The 21,023-nt window shown below is 36.2% G+C and overlaps 1 protein-coding gene across 3 annotated transcripts; it reads right to left on the reverse strand.

The window, feature by feature from the left end:
- Positions 1-1,479: 1,479 nt before the first annotated feature.
- On the reverse strand, positions 1,480-20,177 carry LOC105046289 (protein MICRORCHIDIA 6). 3 transcript variants are annotated; one of them, XM_010924845.4, is made up of 20 exons: positions 20,004-20,176; positions 19,460-19,771; positions 19,222-19,296; positions 19,084-19,118; positions 18,754-18,832; positions 18,561-18,650; positions 18,405-18,480; positions 16,636-16,714; positions 16,354-16,488; positions 14,525-14,623; positions 13,956-14,072; positions 13,729-13,875; positions 12,467-12,559; positions 9,026-9,077; positions 8,784-8,895; positions 5,022-5,272; positions 4,819-4,925; positions 3,278-3,354; positions 2,843-2,885; positions 1,480-2,073 (listed from the first exon to the last, which is right to left on the reverse strand). In XM_010924845.4, exons 2-20 carry the CDS (start codon positions 19,761-19,763, stop codon positions 1,972-1,974), a joined length of 2,073 nt encoding a protein of 690 aa, XP_010923147.2. In that variant the 5' UTR covers positions 19,764-19,771; positions 20,004-20,176; the 3' UTR covers positions 1,480-1,971. The 3 variants fall into 3 exon arrangements, with proteins under 3 accessions (XP_010923147.2, XP_073108632.1, XP_010923156.1); XM_073252531.1 differs by having other exon boundaries at positions 1,921-2,073; positions 5,010-5,272; positions 20,053-20,177; XM_010924854.3 differs by having other exon boundaries at positions 1,921-2,073; positions 5,010-5,272; positions 20,004-20,154.
- Positions 20,178-21,023: the final 846 nt, after the last annotated feature.

The raw sequence follows: 21,023 nt of genomic DNA on the forward strand, positions 1-21,023 counted from the left end.
GCATGCCAGGTGAACTCTTCTTTGCCAATCCCATGAAGGGGCTTGTGGACGAAGATAGCCAGCACTATCAATGTCAAAACTCTATCAACATCCACGCAATTGTTTCTAGTGAGCTAGATATGCATGACAGACATGGATAAACAAACGATAAGCCAGCTTTTATTGATTAGTTGAAAACAAGTAATTCTTGGATGCACAAGGTAAAAAAATTTTATCCGACAAAAGCAAGATTATATTCATGCAAAACTACTTCCAGGTTATTACGGGTCTTTGGACAGCAATATAAGTTGTGCTCCCTCTGAAAATTTTGGCTGACAGTTTCTTTTCTAATCCAAGTATTCTCGACATAAGAGTGATGATTCCCACTCGAAGAGTACAGCATAGCTCTGGAGTATAAGAACTCTAAAATAAGAGCAAACAAAAGGCCTTCCGTGAGCAGGAGTATCCGAGATTAACGAGGAAGAGAAAAGATGTGCGAAGGGCAAATACTAAAGAGATTTATCTCGTTCCATAGCTTCACCGTTTGAAGAAAGACTTCCATAGGTGCCCTCGTTTCATAGCTTAACGGTTCGCAGAGAAAGACTTCCATAGGTGGGGCGGCTGACAAAAATCTGGACAAGTGCACGGTACACTCGTCAGCGCAAGGGCTGATGCCCGAAACTACCTAAACTGGTTCAACTCAAACAGTTTATAGGTACAGAAAGTAACAGAATTAGACAACCCACCATGACACGATCTGAGTTTTGACCTGCATCCAACTCGAACCGTTCCTAATCCGACCAACCAATTTCAGGTCGGATGATTAGTGTGACCAGCAAAAAAATAAATAAATAAAATTGGCTTCACTTTGACAAAATTGTTACATGGGGAAAGGAAAACATTTATGCTTCCAAACAAGCTTCCTAGGCCAATTTTGCAAAATCAATATAACAGAAGGTCTTAAACCATTATTTTGAAAACACTTTTGTCTATTTACAATAAAAAACACTAAACCTTGTACAAACATACATTAAAACCAGCTTAATATGTATAATCAAATAAATAAGAACCAACCAACAGTGGTAATACATCTTCACCTAGCTAGTAACGCAATTATACAGTAGATCATTTTTATTGGAAGCTCCAACAGAGGATGCTATGTAATTTGCATATAATCAAGCCTGCAAACTACATAGGTACCATACTTCTGCAACACCGAAATGCTATAGACTGTCCCACACAAACTGTGTTAATAAATATCACTAGAATGGACAAAAAAGTGATCCTTCTGCGTGGTGAGTACCCAAATTAACATATAGAAGCAACATAAACCTTATGTTTGGACCTTTAAAATAGAAATAAGGCTAACAATAAATCTGTGGACGACAATGATGTCTGAATACGCAAACCTTGGACTTGACACCAGTAAGGCGAACAAGTCACAAAGGCGAACATAAATATTCAGGGCATGGCTTGAAGCTTATGAAAACAACCGTGCTGTTGCAACAAGGAAAGATGCCATTTGGATTCACTTGGAAAGTAGCAAGCCCAGCAGAAAAGTTCAAATGGACTATTCTAGCAGTTACAGGAACAGATGAAATGAAATGACTCTTCTATAGTACGCTACTTTGTTACATGCCATACAACAATGCCACATCAATGGCCTCCCCATGCCGCCAATCACCAACATCTAACAGAACTGAGTGCCATAAATTAAGTGGGAAGGCAAATCCCAATAGATCATTTTGCTTTCATCTCACTATCCATAGATATCTTCTCTACAACTGACCCAAGCCTAGGGTGAACTTCATCTTCACAAATAAACATCATATCAAAATGCCAGGTCAATATACAAAATGCCCTCTCAGATTAATGACCCATTCATCGCCTTCTCACCTTGCTGATACATGGCTTCGATCAAGAGTCTCGATGTTTGGAAAAGCTCCAGGTGCTGCATGCAGGTGGATGCATATCTGAAACAAAGGTCATGGATTACAATTTCTCCACCTTGACTTCATCTAATGATTTGAGTTGCACCAACAGTTTCTTGTATAATTCTTGAACCTCTTGAAGCTCACTTCTGAGATTTTGTTCCTGCCATACATTATGATGAAATCTTAAACAATTGTACACAAAAGAAAATTATCATGTGGTAGTCCATGAGCGGCAGCAGGCATGCCTGATTAATGGGAAGATGGATGAAAGTGTTTTTCCTGTCTGATTAAAAATAATATCTATTATTTAACTTGATAAATAACTTAGTTACCAAAAGCTGCAGCAGGTGCAGGAGCAGTTTTGGACAGAGCTACAGGTTACTAGTTCTTTCAGAAAAACTTGTAAGAAGAAAACACTTATGATCTGGGACAAGTTTCTGGCTAGATTCCAAGGCAGGTACAGCATTGTAAGTAGAAGTTTCTTGTTGCTGATATTAATACACTCAGACTTTTGGAAGGCACATCTATTCCTCGGAACACATATTGAGCCAAATTTTTAAAGATGGGACTAGCTATAGAGGTGAAGAGAGTGGTGGAGCTCTGTGCTCAGTCCCTCACATTTAAGGGGAAAAAAGGACAGGATGCTACACAAAACCAGAGCCAGAGACTTTTGTGCCTTCCTTTTTGTTCTTGGAGGCGTAAAGAGGCTTTTCTATTACATAATACTATGGGTGCTGTGTGCATTTTTAAAGTCTTTAACAACGAAACTTGTAAATATTGCAAGTACCAAATTTAAGAACAAAAGGCTTCAAAGAAACATTACAAGCAAATTATCTGGCGTCTAAAAATAGTAGTTCTTGAATGATTCTCAAATGATCAAATGTCATAGCTCAGGCAATGAAGTTAACATGGATCCATGAAGATGTTACCTTGAGCTTAAGCTGTTTCTCCATCAGCTCATATTCCAAGCACCTAAACAAACAAACAAACAAAGCAATGAACACAAGCAAAATCTAGAAAAGTTTTACATGGTTAAGCATAGGCAACCATCAGACACAACTATAACCTGTCAATAGTTGTTCACAGTTTGAATATTTTGTAGTTGGAAAAATATGACATTATTAGAAAGAGATTCTAATGACTTTTACAAGTAATCACTACAGCAACTCTTCATGCCATAAGTGATAGCTAGTAAACTGGCACCAAAATCAGTCCAGGCTTCACTCCCAGATAAACAAAGTTATGAGGAGATTTTCTTTCGAATACCTTCTAAAAGGGAATTATGACTTGCATGATGATGAGATAAATGAAAAGAGAGGACAAAAGAACCACTTTGAACTAAATATAACTTCTAATTTACTCACTGCTCGCATAGCTTCTTATTTTCCAGTATCATGGTCTTGATCTCGTGCATTCGCTTCTGTCCAATTCCACGGTCATGCTGCATAAAGGACAAACATGTTAGAAAGAAAGTGCTACAAGTTTCTCTACAACTCCTCCCTCCATGCAGTGTCTATACCTCAACAGTGTATTTCATTGTCCCCAAAAGCATATAATAGAATATCCCTTTTACATCTACCTCACTGATACATTTATCCAGTCCACATAGGGCACATAAGGTGTGTGTGTATGTTGTGTGTCTGCTTTGAACACGTGCATTGTACATGTGATTTGTGTTTGTGAATGCAAACATGCATGCATTTGTGTTGCAAATTGCTTTAGTAACATAATTCCTTGTCCCCATAATTATATGAACAAATGCATACACATTTATCTATGCATAGGGAGGATTTTTTGTCTGCATTATGTTTGGAATGTCAGGTGCATCCTTCAATAATAGTTCATGATTCCCAAAATTCGATAGTTAGCTGTTTTGCCTACGTCTTATACCACAACATTTATGTAAATCAACAAAAAAATCACGGATTGCCAGGACCATAACCAGGTAATGTACTTTTTCTTATATAGGTGGCTTACATGGCATTGCTCCCCAGGGCTTAAAGTCAGATTGAGAACAACTTCACTAATATGGCAACTCTATGTTACCTTTCTGCATGAATAGAAGCATAACCTACTTTATCAAATCCCTGTTGCATATTCTCAATTACTTGGCCAGGTAAAGAAAATTCAGCAGTTCAGTGTTTTAAATCAAGACCCAAGCAGGCCACACCCTCGCTAATTCAAAATGCAGGCTCCATTGCAAAAGAAAGAGTGGTTTTAAGAAAAACCTAAGAAAGTTTAAGTTACGTTGTTCCTATTTGGTTCTTCGGCTTATAGCTTCTCCCTCGAAAATATTCGCAGATAGCTAAATTAAACCATCTTTTCTCTTTGTGTCGACTGCTTGAAAGTCTAGGGGAACTCAATATTTGTTGTTTGTTACACAGGTAGCATAGTTGTGTAGTCAATGAAGATGATCACCTATACTCACCAGCCAAGCCTTCTGGGTTTCATGGCTGGGCTTCATCCAGAACAAGCTATTGATTTCAATAGGAATTTGATGCTAAGTGAAGGTTGAAATCAAGTTGACAACCAACTGTAGAGTACTTTGAAATTTTGACAGAGCATACCTTGATCCCTAAGTTGATATCATACAGATGCAGCAAGGCCCACATTATCCAGACTCTGTAACTTAGCCCTAAAGTAACTGCATGTAGCATTTAAACTTGGACATAGAGATGACACTAGGACAGGGATCCATTAAAATTCTTAGGTACTGAAAGGGTCTGAAACTCAGACACATCCGTACCCAAGCACCAACAAGAGTCCATGTCATGTAAGTGTAAAAAGTGTAAAAGAAATGCAGATGACCTTCATCAATTGTTAGTCTAAATAATCGACAATGTACCAGCAACATGATCCATAATAATTAAAATCTTTCTGCTTAAATTGTAACAAGGTTTCGAACCTGTGCCTTTTGATTACTTCCAAGACCAGCTGCATTAGACTTGGCTTGCTTTTTTGATGCATCTGCTGCAGAATCATGGCTTTCATGTTTTCTTTTTGGCGGTAACCCTGTTTTATGCATTATAGCAGGTAATAGCTCAACATAGATAATCAATGGCTTTCACTATTTCATTAGGTGATTTCATAACCTACTGGTTTCTGGACCTGCATTGCAGTTGGAGAAGTGTCCTGCTGTTGACTTCGTTTGGGCTGTCAAAGCAGTTAGTACTCTATTGCTTGCTGAAACATCAGGTTTGGGCAACAGTTGAGAGGAAGCTGGTGCACCACAGTTTGTCTGGACCAATTGTAGGCTACTAGATGTTCCCAACTGATGCATGTGGTGACCAGGAGAGGCTGAACCTGATGTGGTAGGTTTTTTCTTGTTATCATAGCCGACCAAATGACAATGAAGGTCCCTGACAAAAATTAGAAGTACCAGCATTGATTTAACAATCATCAATCTCTGCTGAAGATGAATAAACAAAAACTCTTACACTCAATCTTCATGACTGAAGAGAAATAATATGTGCATATGAATGTACACAAAATGAAGACAGTTTGATATGTAGAACAAGGAAGCACAAAAACTAATGCATTTTACAAATTCAACTTCCCAAAAATTGTGCTTGATTTGATTGATCATATTCAAGGTTTTAAATCTCGTGGGATAAGATTGTCTTGATTTTTTCATAGAACAAAATGCGCCACCATCCCGGCCCGTCCCAACACTTGGGATAGGGAATGTCCCAAGATATTCCAATTGTAATGCTGGCAGGACGGTCCTATCCCGACACATGGGATGGTACTCCGTCCTGGTGTCCTGCGGGATGTCCTGCCGAGACATGGCTCATTGGATATTTTTGAGAAATGCAATTTCTTAAAAATCATCTTATGTGTGTTAAAAATCACCTGTTCTTGTTATCTTATGTAGTAATGAAAGTTGAACTTATCCCTTGCTCAATGACAAGATTCGCTGTCTCAATAGCGGGTCTCGTACTAGTGCCAACATGTTACAATGTCGGTAAAAGGCCGGTTTGGCATACCGAATATTGGTACACCTACACCGCATACCAATACTGAACCAGTACGATACAATACACCTTGTACCACCCGGCTCGACACGATATGGTATATGGTATATATGGATTCAAGGATGGCTTCACTAATTATTAGATAAAATTGTCGATTAGAAAACCCTCGTAGTCTATGATTGGTTAAACCGAAAACCCTCAATGTCCATGATTGGTTCAGATTTAAAGCCTATTTGTGAAGACTTTGGGGAAGGAAAAATAGAGCACTATCACATCAAGTTGTGGATAAAATGACTTGGGGAGGCGTGCTATCAATTATATTAATATCAAATGTGAAAAGCTTAGATATACTAGTCATGGCATTCTCCACATTGCATAAGAGCTAACGGATTACACTCATTCTCATGGGACTAAAAATGCACATCAGAACCAAAGTAGCAGGTTGCTCAATTTTGCAACCAATATAAGCACACAAACTGGGAAAAGAAAAAACATTCGATTGTGAAAATGCAAACTTAAGACCTATTTTGAGTTTTCTGTCGTACAAATATTCACAAGCAAAAGTTCAATTGCAGACCTGCTGCTAACATTAAGAAATGAAAGACAAGAAAAAAGAACAGTTTGACTAACAGGTAGGTAATTGTGCCAGACCACAACTGATGCTTATTGACATAAGAGAAGAAGACATCTGAAGAAAAAAAAATTGAAGTACAAATTCAGAAAGTAATTTCTCCCCCTAATGTTCATGCCAGTGCTATCAGTATACGATTTCATCATGAATGTCGATAATCTTACTATAGTTCATTAATTCAATGATTTTTAGTAATTTAATTGCATTTCAATTATTAAATTTGACACATATGTTCTAACTATATTTTTATATAAGCAAGCTATATTATATTACATAATAAACAAGCAATGCCAAAACCTCAGCTCACATAGAAACCATGACCAGGACACTTAAAGCTCATATTCCCACCATTTGTCTTAAAAAACACATAGAATAAAACAATAAAATATAAGAAAAATGGGGGGAAACATTTTTGGAGGCCAAAATTGGTCATACAAGTGGCACGCCAATAATGTCAAAGCATATCAAGTCACTTACGTTTGTCAATATGCCAACATGGCATGCAATATATCATAATTTCAAACCTTAATGAAAAATTAATTGGTCATGCATGATCTGAATGTTTTAAAAGACTGTTAAGTTTCATTGCCCTAGCCACTAGGTGGACATCCCGAGGTCAAAGTAGACCAAAAATTATATATTACAGAGGCTAAAAACAAGAATCCAAAAAAGAAGTTTAGAATCCAAAAATGAAACATATTAATTAACCAGGTCTTAAATACCATGGGATAGAGGCAACCCAATTTTTCAATGGAATGGGACAACACACATACTGACACTCGGAATGGTGGAATGTCCCATTGTCCAACCATTATTCAAAAGCTTTGTTATGTAACATGCAATTGCCACTAAGAAGCATGCAGCAGACAATAGGAAACACCAATTTGACAACATTCAGTACTAGCTTATAAGTCAATCTCACCATACTCAGACATGATACAAAGCATTATTAAAAATGGCACCTAAATGGCCCAGGCTAGGCAGCCAATGTAGCAGTTTCTTGAAAAAATTCATCATCTGGAAAAATATATATATATAGTTTTCTAATATTTTTTTCTTATTCTATAATTTTCTGCAAATCTGTCCAAACTTTTAGCCTCGGAAAAAGAGTCATGATCCAACAGACTTATCTATAGATATACCCTAAGTTGTTTTACTTTTAAGGGATTCCAAAACATATTATTATGCTTGGGTGCAAATGAAAAATATCAATTTATGGACAAATTAGACAATTGGCTTCCAAAGTCCACAAAATTTAATCTACAATATTTGTTAACATCATAGAGCTCAAGAAGATAACTGTTATAGTCCTATAGCTTATTTCAACTAATGGCAAGTTCCAAGGCATGAATATGTCTGGCCAAAACTCGGAAATGTTCAAAGGAACTGGTTTAGGTCACGACATATTACAACCACAATCTTCTTCTCCATGTCAAACGTGGATAAGAGAGAAATCCAACGTCTAAAAGAAATATAATTCTAATATGCCTAAACATAAGGAGTGGTGCCAAACAAGGGGTAGTTGTGATCAAGAGAAAGTCTTAGAATTTTAATTCACACCGTCATCTCACCATCAGCCATATATTGCATTTGCAATATATGGCGACCTAAATCGCTTCCATAGTTTAATTACAATGTGTTTAATCAAAGGAACTGAGGACTAATTCAAGATTCATATTAGTCTTGATTGTTAAATTGACTGATGTAGATCTCTTCATTGTTGTTACCCTCTCATTCGCTTTAATTGCTAACTCCTGCTCTGTCCTAGACATCTTCGGTGATCTACACTGGCAATTCTCTAACCAGATATGCAACCTCTTCCTTGCAACATCACATATCATAAAAAAGGAAATGAAAGAAGAGGGGGGAAAAAATCTCTTCTCTTAACCTCTTTGTTCTAGTACACACTTATCTCCAAGAATCTCAGCCACTACTTTCCATGTAAGCCATGCTCATTTTCACTTATACATTTGGAACTGCACCCATAAATTCAATCCTTGAATTTAACAAATCATATGTTCCCGGGCAGAGGTCTTCATGTAAACAATGCATCTAACCTTGCCAATTCATCTACATAACCTCATCAATTTTTTTACAATGGGACATGATGTATATATCAGATAATTTCCAGCACTAGCCAATTAAATTATGGGACAGTATGTCAAGGAAACAAAATAACAAACCATCCAAAGTTTTCTCAAAATAATTAGAGTTAATGAATTATCATAACTGAAGTTTTCCCAGTTTCTTAAGACCAGAACTTACCAGTACTCATATGTCATCTCTTTCAAGCGGGTCTCAAGTTTCTGAAAAAGGTTTGATTTCTCAAAATCCTGCTTATCATGTGTCGGCTTAATAAAATTTGCCTCCAGCACACCTGAAAAATAAGTGGGTGTGAGACCATGAGAAACAATTTAACAGTTTAAACTAACATGTTAAATTTAACTCTAATACAAAGAGCAATCAAAAATACTTTGATGGAAGAAAAGTGACAAGTAGCATCTTACCAACAACACCTTTGCCTTTACCATATGAATTATTAGCAACTCCCTTGAAGGGCTGCAGAAATTTTGGAAGACATTACTTCTAGTACTGCATGAAAATGATCTCAAAGAAAATCAAAGAACACAGGTTTGAAAAAAAAAAAAAGAGTATACAACTATATGAGATGCATAAAGCAAGCTTTTAGAGTAAATAGCCCAATCATAAGCCTTGTGAATATTAAGTGATCAATAACTAACTCCTTTCCATTGCAAGCACAAATGAACACAAAAGCAGAGCGATCTCTAGCATAGAGCAGCTTATACATACAGATATATATTATGAAGATGCCTAAAGAGATATTTCATTTCAAGTCCTTTGGTCAAACAATGATGAAAGAGAAGTTGAGAAGAATACATCTTAATCCAGAATGGAAATAAAATGTCTTGAGAAATAACTCTAACAACAAATATAAAGATCCTGAGCTAACAAAGATGTGGAATCTGCACCAACGGCTAGATCTAGTACTATGGTTGGGGTTTCGGTGGAGCTTAGATGGAAAAAGCCATGAAGAAAAAGACAGAGTAGGAGAGTAATATCAAGGACAAGGAATAGAGTTAAAAACAAAAGGATGATCATGAATCTTCTTCCAATGATCCGTTTCAATACAGCATCAGAGAGGGAGGCCAAGTACTTGTGTCAAGTTCCATTTGAATAGGCTTTAGAGCTCCCTATAGTTCGAAAATCTTTGTAGATTAGAAACATTGAAATGATAGGCCCCCCAAAGAACCAGAACCGACCAATTTATACAAAACACCATTTCGTATCCTATAATAATTTTATGTAAATGTCCTATCGTAGAGGGCGAGTCTTGGTGCAATGGTACATTGCTCCAATGCAACCTAAATGTTATAGATTCAAAGCATAGAAACAGACTCTCCGCGTATAGGATTAAAGCAACGTACATCAGAACCTCCCCAGACCCTGTAATGGCAACAGACTTGTACACTGCACGACCCTATGTATATTTCCTACCATAATCCACTTGTTCAGGTTAGGCATAAACTGTCATATTGCATTTTAACACAACATAACCATGAGCCCTTAAGGAAATGAAAGAAAACCTGCAAGATATTAAGGCAATATTAATTCAGTTGATTCTTGAAGGGTTCTTGACAGGTTGCCAAGTAGTCAAAGAAATCCACCCAACCCTTCAATGGTGCCTTTTAAACATTGAGTTCTGCTCCATAACCGACCAAATTGTGATTGGAAAAGTTTGGATGATGATACTGATGATGATTTACCACATAAAACAAGATAATGGCACACTATCATTATAAAATAATAATGCTATTCTTATACACTAAATAAAAATAACCCATTTTAGTGGAACACAAGTTTTCAACAAAATAAAGAAATGTAGACCAAATATTGGTACAAAAGCAGAATTACTGTGAGATTCAAGAATTGGCGGAACCGTATCATTGAATGTCATCTTTAATTGGATTTAACTTTTCAATGTTGATGAAGGGATGAGAAAGTATGAATAGTGAGCAAATACAACATAAGCGTGGAAAATTATTGGCACACCAAGGTGAAATGTAAGTATCATTTTAAGCAATCTTAGCAGCTGGCCCAAGAATCACTTTATAACTGTGTCAGAAATAATTGTCCTGATAGCAGTAATATCTCTAAATGCATGCCAGAATCCTTAACTCTAGACCATCAAATAATACTGTGAAGGTTGGCTATCATTAACAGCAAAATTATGAAGAAACTAGTTTGAGGAAAGTCAAAAGTACCAATGCTCCAACTTCTCCAGAGATCTCATTAGAATTTTGCAGAACAATTAAGATCAGTAAAACTACAGAAGTGCAGCATCAACAAGATAGTTTAAGCACAGTATATACACAGGCAAACAATAATAAAAATAAGCAGGAAAGACATTCAGATAGTACTCAATTGGTTGATAGCACAGAGATAAGCATTACACCTAAAAAAGAAATTTGTGTGGCAACCAGCTCCAAATAGTGTGAAGAAAGTTGCTTCATATATGCATCTGGTCTCATTTTTATAGAAACCATTTTAATGAAAGATCAAACCCATGTACAATTCTCAGGAAAGTTGCCATTTACAGTTTGTGTATTAAAGTTATTTCTAGAAACAACATTATAGCCTGTTTAAATCAAATGGCATGAAAACATTCCATAGAACTAACACATTGACAGATAACTTCTTGTTCAAAATGACATAGCACAATCCCAACATTTTAAAAAAACATCAAGCCACACACCAAAGACCAACCATTTTTTTGAATTAGACTTGAGCAAAACTGGCCCAAATTATCCTGCCTGATTTTGCACAAGCTCAGGTAGAGCAGTACAGCCTGGCAGGGTGGGCTGGATCGAGATTTTTAGATCCAACTGGAAGTCGAGACAGGCTCAGGCTAGCAAAAATTTTAGCCTGGCCTGGATCAACCCAAACTGAAATTCATATACGATATTTTTATACTTTGTATATTATAAAACAGTTATCCTAAATCCATAAAGTAATTAAGGGTCTTTGTTCCCCTATTCTTCCCTCCAATCATTTCCTTTCTCCTTCCCATTCTCTAAACAACCCTCCCTCCCAAGGATTCAGGTCCTAGCAGGACATCCCGTGGGACACCGGGACAGAGTACCATCCCATGTGTTGGGACAGAGCCATCCCACTAGCGTCCTAGCATTCAAATCGGGATGCTTTGGGACATCCTCTGTCCCAAGTGTCAGGATAGGACGGGACGGCAGCACGTCCCATTCCATGAAAAAATCGAGACAGCCCTGTCCCACGAGATTTAAAATCTTGCTCCCTCCCTCATCCCCTACACCCCTTCTGCTTTTCCTCTAATCCGCCATCCTTTCTTTTGAAAGCCAGCAGATTCTGGCCAAACATTACTGCATTATACACCCAACCCTCCCTCATTCTCTCTTGGCATGGTGGCATTATCACCCACCACAGTCCAAAAACCAATTCCTCTGCAACACACCCATCAAATCCCTTTCTACCACAACCACCAAATCCCTTTCTACCACAGCCCAAGAATCTGTCCTCTCTCTCCCCCATTATCTTTCACTCTATTTCTGCGCCTCCATCTCTGTTGCATGGTTGCAGGCTTGCAGCAGCAGCAGCAGCAGCAGCCAAGGAACCAAATGGAGATCAAGATAACCTCCATGACCAAGGAAAAAACAGGCTGATCTGTGCATGGGCTAAGAAAATTAGGCCTAAGGTCAAGCCAGACCGAGATTGGTCCAACAAATAGGCTCTTAATCCTATGCTACAACTCTACCCAACTAATGCTTAGGGTTATTTAACAGTGGAGATATCACAAAGATTGCTGATGACATAGCAGATATCCAAAAGGAAAAAAGCAACAATTTCAATGTTTCATTTATTTTATAAGGTTAGGAAAAATAATGTCTCACTCTCACCAGTATTAGACGGTTCTTGTGGTATATATTGAATCCATGAACATTGATATTTGGAGCACCTTCCAAAAATCCAATAGTGGTGATCACAGCAGCCTGAATTTAGAAACAAATCCATAGTAAACCATCTACATGATGGCCAAAAAAAAATCAAATACTACTATCAGAGCATTAGGGCGACATTGGAACAACTAATTGTACATTCAAAAGATAAAGCCTGATCTGATATCATATGAGTCAATTATAATGGTTTGATCGAAATTGTTTTAAGGAAAAAATTTTGAAAATTGAGCAAAAGATGATGCTTGGACTCAGACTTCTCATTCTATGTTTCCATTTGTTTTCATCAACATATAAATAGTTCCACATACAACAAAAAAAATAAAGGAGTATAATTCAAGGATGTTGGTAAATATGTTGAACCCTTTACTCTTAACCCCATTTTAATTTATCGATATATTAAACAAAAATAAAAAGTCCCATAGACTTGGGCATGTGTTTCTTCCCCTAAAGTTCAACGCTATTGGAAATGAAGGTCCAGCAGCTATTACATCATAGACCAGAAATATATATATGTGTACACACACACTTGAAGCATTCGATGATCTCTTATTGAATATGCTTATCAAAATATGTTTCATCTTCTTGTTCCATAAGTTTGTTTCATGCTAAATACATGTTTTATCTGTTTATGTCCTTTTATTATTTTGAAAAACAAAGTAATAGTCTAAACCTTGTCACTTTCATTCATCATCCAACTCTTTTCATGTCTAGATTTCATGGAATTTTCCACTCTCCCCTAACATGGCCTTCGTTTGGCATTTGTTACCTACATTCGAAGAACTGACATCAGGTTTATGGTCATACCGTATGCTCATTTCCTCAGTAGGGCATTCTCACCTTAATGCAACAGGACACAACTAACCCATTCGTATTGTGAAAAAGGCTAGAAGTATGATGTGAAACATGGATCATGCAGATGGTAGAAGAAATGAAGAATGAGAAAGCAAGTCACTTGACAATTACTCAACAAGAGTTAATAATGTTGAAGACAGAAAATCAGGAACAAAAAACCTACCGTAGCCAAGATATCACCTATTCAGATTACATATCTTGGTAATGTCAATGTTTTTTATTCAATATCATTTTGGAACTTCAATATATCCAACAAAGATGATATTTTGTTGAACATGCTACGCATTTAAGCAAAGATCACCAATAAGAGATCAGCCACTATATTTGCATCCAATAAGTTCAAAACAAACCTCAATAACTCCTCCAACTTGTGGTTTATACAAGACGCATTCACGATATATCAAATCATCAGCAATATGGTGAGGCTCAACCGCTTGCCCGCACAAGATTATTCTGAAGTGTTCTGGTATATGTAGATACAAGATGGATATGTATGCCTGTACATTTTACAAAGGGAACATTAATATGACAAGAACATTGTTTAAGTGGATTATAGCTCAATAAGTCAAAAACTTACTCGAAGAGAATAATGAAGCCGGTTTGCAATATATTTTTGGGTAAGTACATTTCGCGTAAGTACATGTCCTATGCTATTTTTTTGCACTGATTGGTGTGCTCCACTAATAGTAATATCCTGCAAAAGTGGACATCGAATATTCCCTTAACACAGATCCAACAGACTTAGTAGGACACAACTAGATCACTCATCCAAACACATTACAGAAAAAACTGACAATGCAAAGGTCTACATGAAACTTATTTATGAGCATGATATAACAATAAGAAACTATGATGATAGAAAATTACTACCAATGCAAAAAGTTTGCAAATAGGCAAGTCTTTAGTGAACAATACTGATTTTTTTTTTAAAGTAGGAATTGAAATGAACTGTTTGCAAATAAAAGGGAAATTTGCAGTCAGACTTTTTTAATAAGTTGCAAGAAGATGAAAGAATTCCAAATAGATATATTACATAGTAATTTATGAATCATGGAGCATTAGCATTAGCGTATATTTTCTGAAAAAGAAAAAGATACTATGAAAGAAAAGGTCAAAAAAATTTAAAAAAAAAGGAAAAAAACAAACCTTTGGATCAGATTCAAAATCAAGCTCCATATGCCCATCATCATTAAGCCATAAATTGTACACGATAATTTTCGTACCATGGTGTCCTACGTCATCAAACTGCTCAGTAAATCCACAGCAAATACAAATAAGTAACAAAAATAACAGTAAACAAGAAATACAAGCGCAAAAAACTAAGCAGAAAATACATGTCTTGTACTGAACTTCCATGAAACACATGACCAACAAAACCATGCCCACATGTCTTGCAAGGATGCCACAACAAGTAGAAAATAGAAGGGCAGTAGAAAGTGCCCAAAGGCTATGGAACTGGTTGGTTGCAAGGAGGAAAACCTAAAAAGTAGTCATCTCCAGGAAAAAAAAAATATTTCATTATCCATCTTCAGGATAGCTTAAAGATATGGACAAACAGTTTTCCATATTTGCTGGAAATTTTGACATTCCATTTTCCAGTGGAACCAAAAAGAAAAGATCAATTTTTCTTCAGTTAGCCGCAACACTTGTCTTCCAGAAGTCATCAAATTATCTAGCAAACCAGGAAATGGGAAATAAAGAATAATCTTTGTCGCGGTAAAAAATTTTATTGACTTTTCTTTTTGCCATACGTTTCATTTGCAACCAAATAGATCCTAACAGAACAACAAAGATAAAGAGTGACCATAAGTTTCAGTTTATGATTGAAAGTAAACCTACTAACCAAAGTGTAAGGACTCATCAAAGAACTCACTTAACCATCGCATATCACCAGAATTATCTCCAAATCAAGATTTATGGCAAAAAAAAAGGCTTAAAAAATGGATGTCCAAAAGCCACAAAAGACAAATACTCCATTACAAGTGAGAAAAAGACTGTTGAATCTATCAAGAAAAAAAAGGAAGTAACTATTAAGCATTTATGAGTGAAGAGCAAGTGATGTATGAACAATTGATTCCAAAGAGTCTGTCATTTGCTGTCACATGTCAGGCATCAATTCTCATGCTTACTTTCACATGCTTCCATGTGACACACGTTTTAACTGCATTAACATGAGGATGTCCTAATCTAGCATACTAACAAAAAAATAAACATGGTAACTATTAAGAGAACGTTAACGGTCATACTCTTCTAAAATGTCTACCACAGAAGGTTTTTATGGCTAACCAGATGTTGGCAAGGTTAGGTTTAAACATCGTATATAGGAATTTCAGTTTCAAGAGGAGCAGATAAGTTGCGCCTCCTTCAGTTTTAGTGCTAGTTTCAGTAGTTTTAGTTAAAAATAATAAAAAATAAAATTTCCATTAAAATAAAAAATAAATAAATATAAAGCCATTCAGAATTTGTCCGAACAATGTTACGTTGTCATCATTTTGGTGATTTCATACTGAAACAGTCAAAAGACTATTTCCCAAGTGTATAATGTTCAAAATTCAGGTCTAGCAAACATCAAGAATACATCAATTTGGCCCCATTAATTAGTTTCAGCTGAACTTCGGAGACCAGCCCTGGTTTTGATCTGTCCTGAAAGCAGCCTTGCTTTTTGGTTTCAAGTTTTGGATAAAACTTCAAATCATGTTGAAGGAAGCTTCTTTGCTGCCATAGACTGGACTTAGTTAAGTCAAATTAGAGCATAATAAACCTTAGACTCCAATTTCGAAACCAAAATAATCAGAAAAGCAAAATAGGTAGTTTGTCATGATTTTATAATGCCACTCCCACCCCCCACCAACCCCCACAACCAAACCCCACCACTACAGCAAATCAAGTGAAAAAAACAGTGATCATACCCAACTAACAAAGTCGAACAATCTAATATGCAGGGATCACCAAATATAAGATTGTTTGCAGCTTACCTGCTTCAACAATTCAGCTTCTGTTGGAAATGGAGACCATTTTAACAGCATCGACAAATTATCAGAAAATTGCTTGATGTTATGGCGACATAGCCTCTGAAATAAAGTCGTCTGCGGATCAAACTCATAATCCACCTGCAGCAAGCAGAAAGTTGGACACTGTCATGTCAAATCATTTTAAAGAAGGAAACAAGTACCAATATAGTAAAGAAATAATCATCCACAGGAACGAATGCAAAAATGACAGGATAACAGAAAGAAGCATCTCAGTGCTAAACTTACAGCTGGTACTACTATATCATCACAACCAGTTTGCCTCAGAAAGGTATAAGAAAGGAGCCCAACACTTTGGGTCAAGATCCTGTTGAATCAGAAAAATATCATTGGAAGAGATAACTACCATATCAAGCCAATGAACTATGACACTTCATAATGAATTAACTGAAAAGAATACATTGATAACTATTGTTTGTATATGACTTCTCACTGCTGCAAAGTAAATAACAGACTTCTATATTGTTTAAATAAGTTTTCTAAACCTTCTGTAGCAGCTTTTTTCCAGTTAAGAATAATAACATTATTCACCTTCACATCTCAAGCCAAATTAAACCACATACAAGTTAATCTTTTAAATAAAAACAAAAACTATAACTTCATCCTAAAAAAAAGTTTTGAAACTTTACTTCATAAAAATGACAAAATTTAATTTTCTGCCCATCAATTATATTTATGTTGACGAGATTGTGAATACATTTTGAAATAAGGTGAGAAAGCAAGAGTAGAGACACCACATATCCTATTTTGTCATGCAAGCTATCATGCACTCTGTATAAATCAACATTAGAAAACTTGGTCTTGGTTTCCATTCCAGCCGAATCTCTGGAGTTTCAATTTTCAATTTTTTCACAGTTTCAGGGAATTTGCAAGTTTCACACCAAGTTTGAAGTTTTGGTCAGAAAGAAATTATTAAAAAAAAAAAAAAGAAACCACAAAAAGTTAATATACAACGACTAAGAATATGCTGTGTTATATATGGTTCTTCATTTTTGTAATTTCAATGATTTTAGGCTGAACCTGATGTTGCATAGAAGTAAAATTAATTATACTAGTTTTTTTTTTCCGCTGAGAGTTTGTGTGCATAATATATTATTTATTTCTAAAGTTTAGTTGTTCAAAAAATTTTATTATATTCATTTTTTAGTAAAACTTCCGATTGTATTGTATTTGGACGTTTCTTCTCATATTCTTGAGGTTAAGTTACTATTTTATTAAATATATGCATTTCTAGACTGTTATATTTTATATAAGATGCTATTTTTGTGACTTGTACATAGTTTTTCACATTATTTTTTAGAATGTACATTAATGCAGGTTTGTTCAGAGGCCTCATTTTATTAGGAACTAAATTTATTATCTATCTCATTCTTTAACTCAAAAAAAAGGAAAGTAAAATATTGAACACTGATACTATATAACATATATACATAGATAACCCTAACATGATTGTGGACAATGTTTATGTCTCTGTACAATGCCACATACTAATATCTTACAGGCACGGCACAGTATCCATAATGCTGTATAACAAATGCTCGCGTCAACACATTGCACACTGCTGCAGCTAGAAGAACAAAGAATAACTTGCGTGGTTACAGGGGACATTCTGACCACCGAAACTAGTCCGAAACTAGCAAGTTTCAACCAAACTTGACCAAAAAGAAAATTTAGGGGTCAGATTCGGTTGGGTCCAGGGCAAAATAAATCAGTTTTAGATAAGTCAGTTTTACCACTTCGCATCAACTAATTGAACCATTCTGGCCATTTCAAGCTATTTTGAACTGCTCTGAATCATTGGATGAAGAATCCAAATTAAGCAGTTCAAGTATTTGCATGAAAAAGAGAACACCTCTTATCTAAAAAAATAAGAGAGAGAGAGAGAGAGCTCCTAAGAATGCCAATGCATAATGCAGAATTTATTTTTAAAATTTTATCAAATTTGGTATTATGAGAAAGGGGTTAATCATGAAGACATGTTAACCAGAATGTGCAACCTTTTCTTCATGCAGCGGCTGAAAACAATAACATCCGCCCCAAGCCGCATGGTGCTGGTCTTGAAACCATTTCCATCTGGTGGACAACTTAAGCAATCAGTGCAAAAGCAATAGAGTAAATAAAAACATGCAGAATAAAATGAGAGGAATCCATACACTGTCCAATAGAAGATTCTAAATGTTTATCTGAAAATCCAAAGCTCATGCAACGGCGCAATGATTCTGGATCCATTCCTCCTCCATCATCTTATTCATACACCCACATTTTCACGCAAATTATAAAACTGAAAAATTCAATTCTCACAAGAAGTCAAGGATGTGTCACCAAATGGAAGAAGGTTTAAAGTACCTCGAATCAGCAAAGCAGGGTTCCCATTCCGTGGATCTATAAATTTATCTATGATGACAAATGTAGCCCCATTTTGTACCTATTGTATTAAACAATGTGGTAGAAAGATCAAATAAATAGTAGCACTGTCAATAACACAGCAGACGAACCTCCAACAAGCATAAAATTAATAAAGGCAAAATAGTAATACGGCTCATGCACCATCAGGAGAAAAAGTTGATTTTGATTTGGCGATAATGTAAAGTAACAGATCAATCAACACTATCACATCGACTTCCACACAAAAGTTTAAACTATCAATTACAAACAAAGAAGACAGTCAATGACTACCTCATCAACCGCATTATCAAGCAGTTCTGCTATGGCTGCAATTGAAAATAAAGAAAACAATCGGTAAGATTAAATTTGGGTGCGTCTCAAGGGTAACAATAAAGGGTCATTGTGCTTGTACACCACATCCAACCATACCACCAAAAGCCCACTTATGCGAAGTTGCATTTGAATGAAGAAATTTGGGATGGATTCGCAAACGATCTCTGCCACCTATGCAAACAAAGAAGGGAAACAAACCACGGATGACGCCACCAGAAGTCGACACACAAATCCAAGAAGACAAAATGTGCATCGAGCAAGAAAGAAGAACGAGGTAGGTTCCATCAAACATGCGAAATCGCAATCAAGAATCAAAAGAATGCAAGTCGGATACTTTGAGATACTTGAGGAAAAGCTTGTCTGGGTTCGTAATCTCCGGATTTCCAGAACTGCCGGCAGAGAGGAACAGGAGAACCAGGTGAACCAGGCGGAGAGGGGAAACCATTAGCCGATGAACTCCCTTGTTCTGATATGCAGGAGCAACTATTCGAACTTCTCCTCTCCTCTACTTCTTGTTTTATTGCATATTCTTCGGAGGTTGATAGCCTATTCGCAGACGAAAAAGGTTTAACATCGTTCGCATTCGCTTCTTCGATTTCTTCATCACTGGACAAATCGATAACGTCTGGAAAGCTCATCCCCAAACCTGAAACGCGAGAATAATACATCAAGGAATTAAAGCAAATAGAAGTAAATCGATCGCATTGAATCGGTAATCTTGGTAATTACTAAGATACATGCAAGCATTCAAGAATGCTTGCATAAAACGCAAGCATTTATAAGAAAATTATACGATACATAAATAACAACAGACTAATTTAGGGTTCCAGGTCTTGAAGGTGGACAGCCATCTTTAAAAATCTGAAAGGCAGTGTTACCCGGATACGAAAAAATCCACAAGTAAACTTCTATTCTTCCTCTCCTCACTTCTCTCTTGCAATCGGCGATTTCTTCTCTTCTCCTCCTCCGCTCTTCTCAGCCTGGACGAAGGAAGGGCCGGAGTTGGTAGGCCGGTAGAACTGGTGGTGGACGGAGATAGGGTCTAAACCACGGGACGGTGCACCGCCCAATTTGATCGACCCTGGGTCGGATTTAATAACGGCTGGGATCCGACTCGCGGGCGCAAGACCGTATCAGACAAGTTTCCAAATCTGCCCCCACGGAACAAGACTTGTCCCGGTTGAAATATGCCTGAACCCGAGGACTAACAAGGAAAATGCTTCAGGCGCCAGTTTTCAAAAGCAGAGAAAAGAAAAGGAAAGTGATAAAGGAAATAAAGAAAACAAGGAAGGAGATAAAGAAGGAAAGGAAATAAGTCAAAAAAAGAAAGAAAGAAAAAGGAAAAAAAAAAAAAGAAAAAAAAGATGAAAAGATGCGAAAAAAAGAAGGAAAAAGGAAGAAAAAAATAATAAAAGTATAAAAAAATAGAGAAAGAGAGGAAGGATGGAAGGAGGAGTAATAAATGAAAAAAAATGAGGAAAAAAAATTAGGATATCTACAAAGATAGCGTCATGGTGGGCTAACAGGGAGCATACTATTGAAATCTGGACATTCCATCTCATTATATTTAAAATTTTGATTTTAATATTTATTTTATTTTTTATCATTTATATTTTATTAATGATCCAACACAAACCAAGTCTAAGTGCTTATTAGATACATTAAATAATATTAAAGATTTATATCTATAATAACAAATCCCTTAGTTACATTATTTCTTTCTATGTTCTTTTAAAGGTTACTAGAATCCTTGAATCTTTAGAAGTGGAAAATAACTGCTGAGGGAGACATTGGGCATGTATGTTTTTTTTTTTTTTGCTGTTCCACTAAATATTCACATAAAGAAATGTAAAGTGTAGCTTCTATATTATGATAAAAAAGAGATATTTTTAAGCAAA

This window comes from Elaeis guineensis, chromosome 2 (genome assembly GCF_000442705.2).
Source record: "Elaeis guineensis isolate ETL-2024a chromosome 2, EG11, whole genome shotgun sequence".
NCBI classification, from domain to species: Eukaryota; Viridiplantae; Streptophyta; class Magnoliopsida; order Arecales; family Arecaceae; genus Elaeis; species Elaeis guineensis.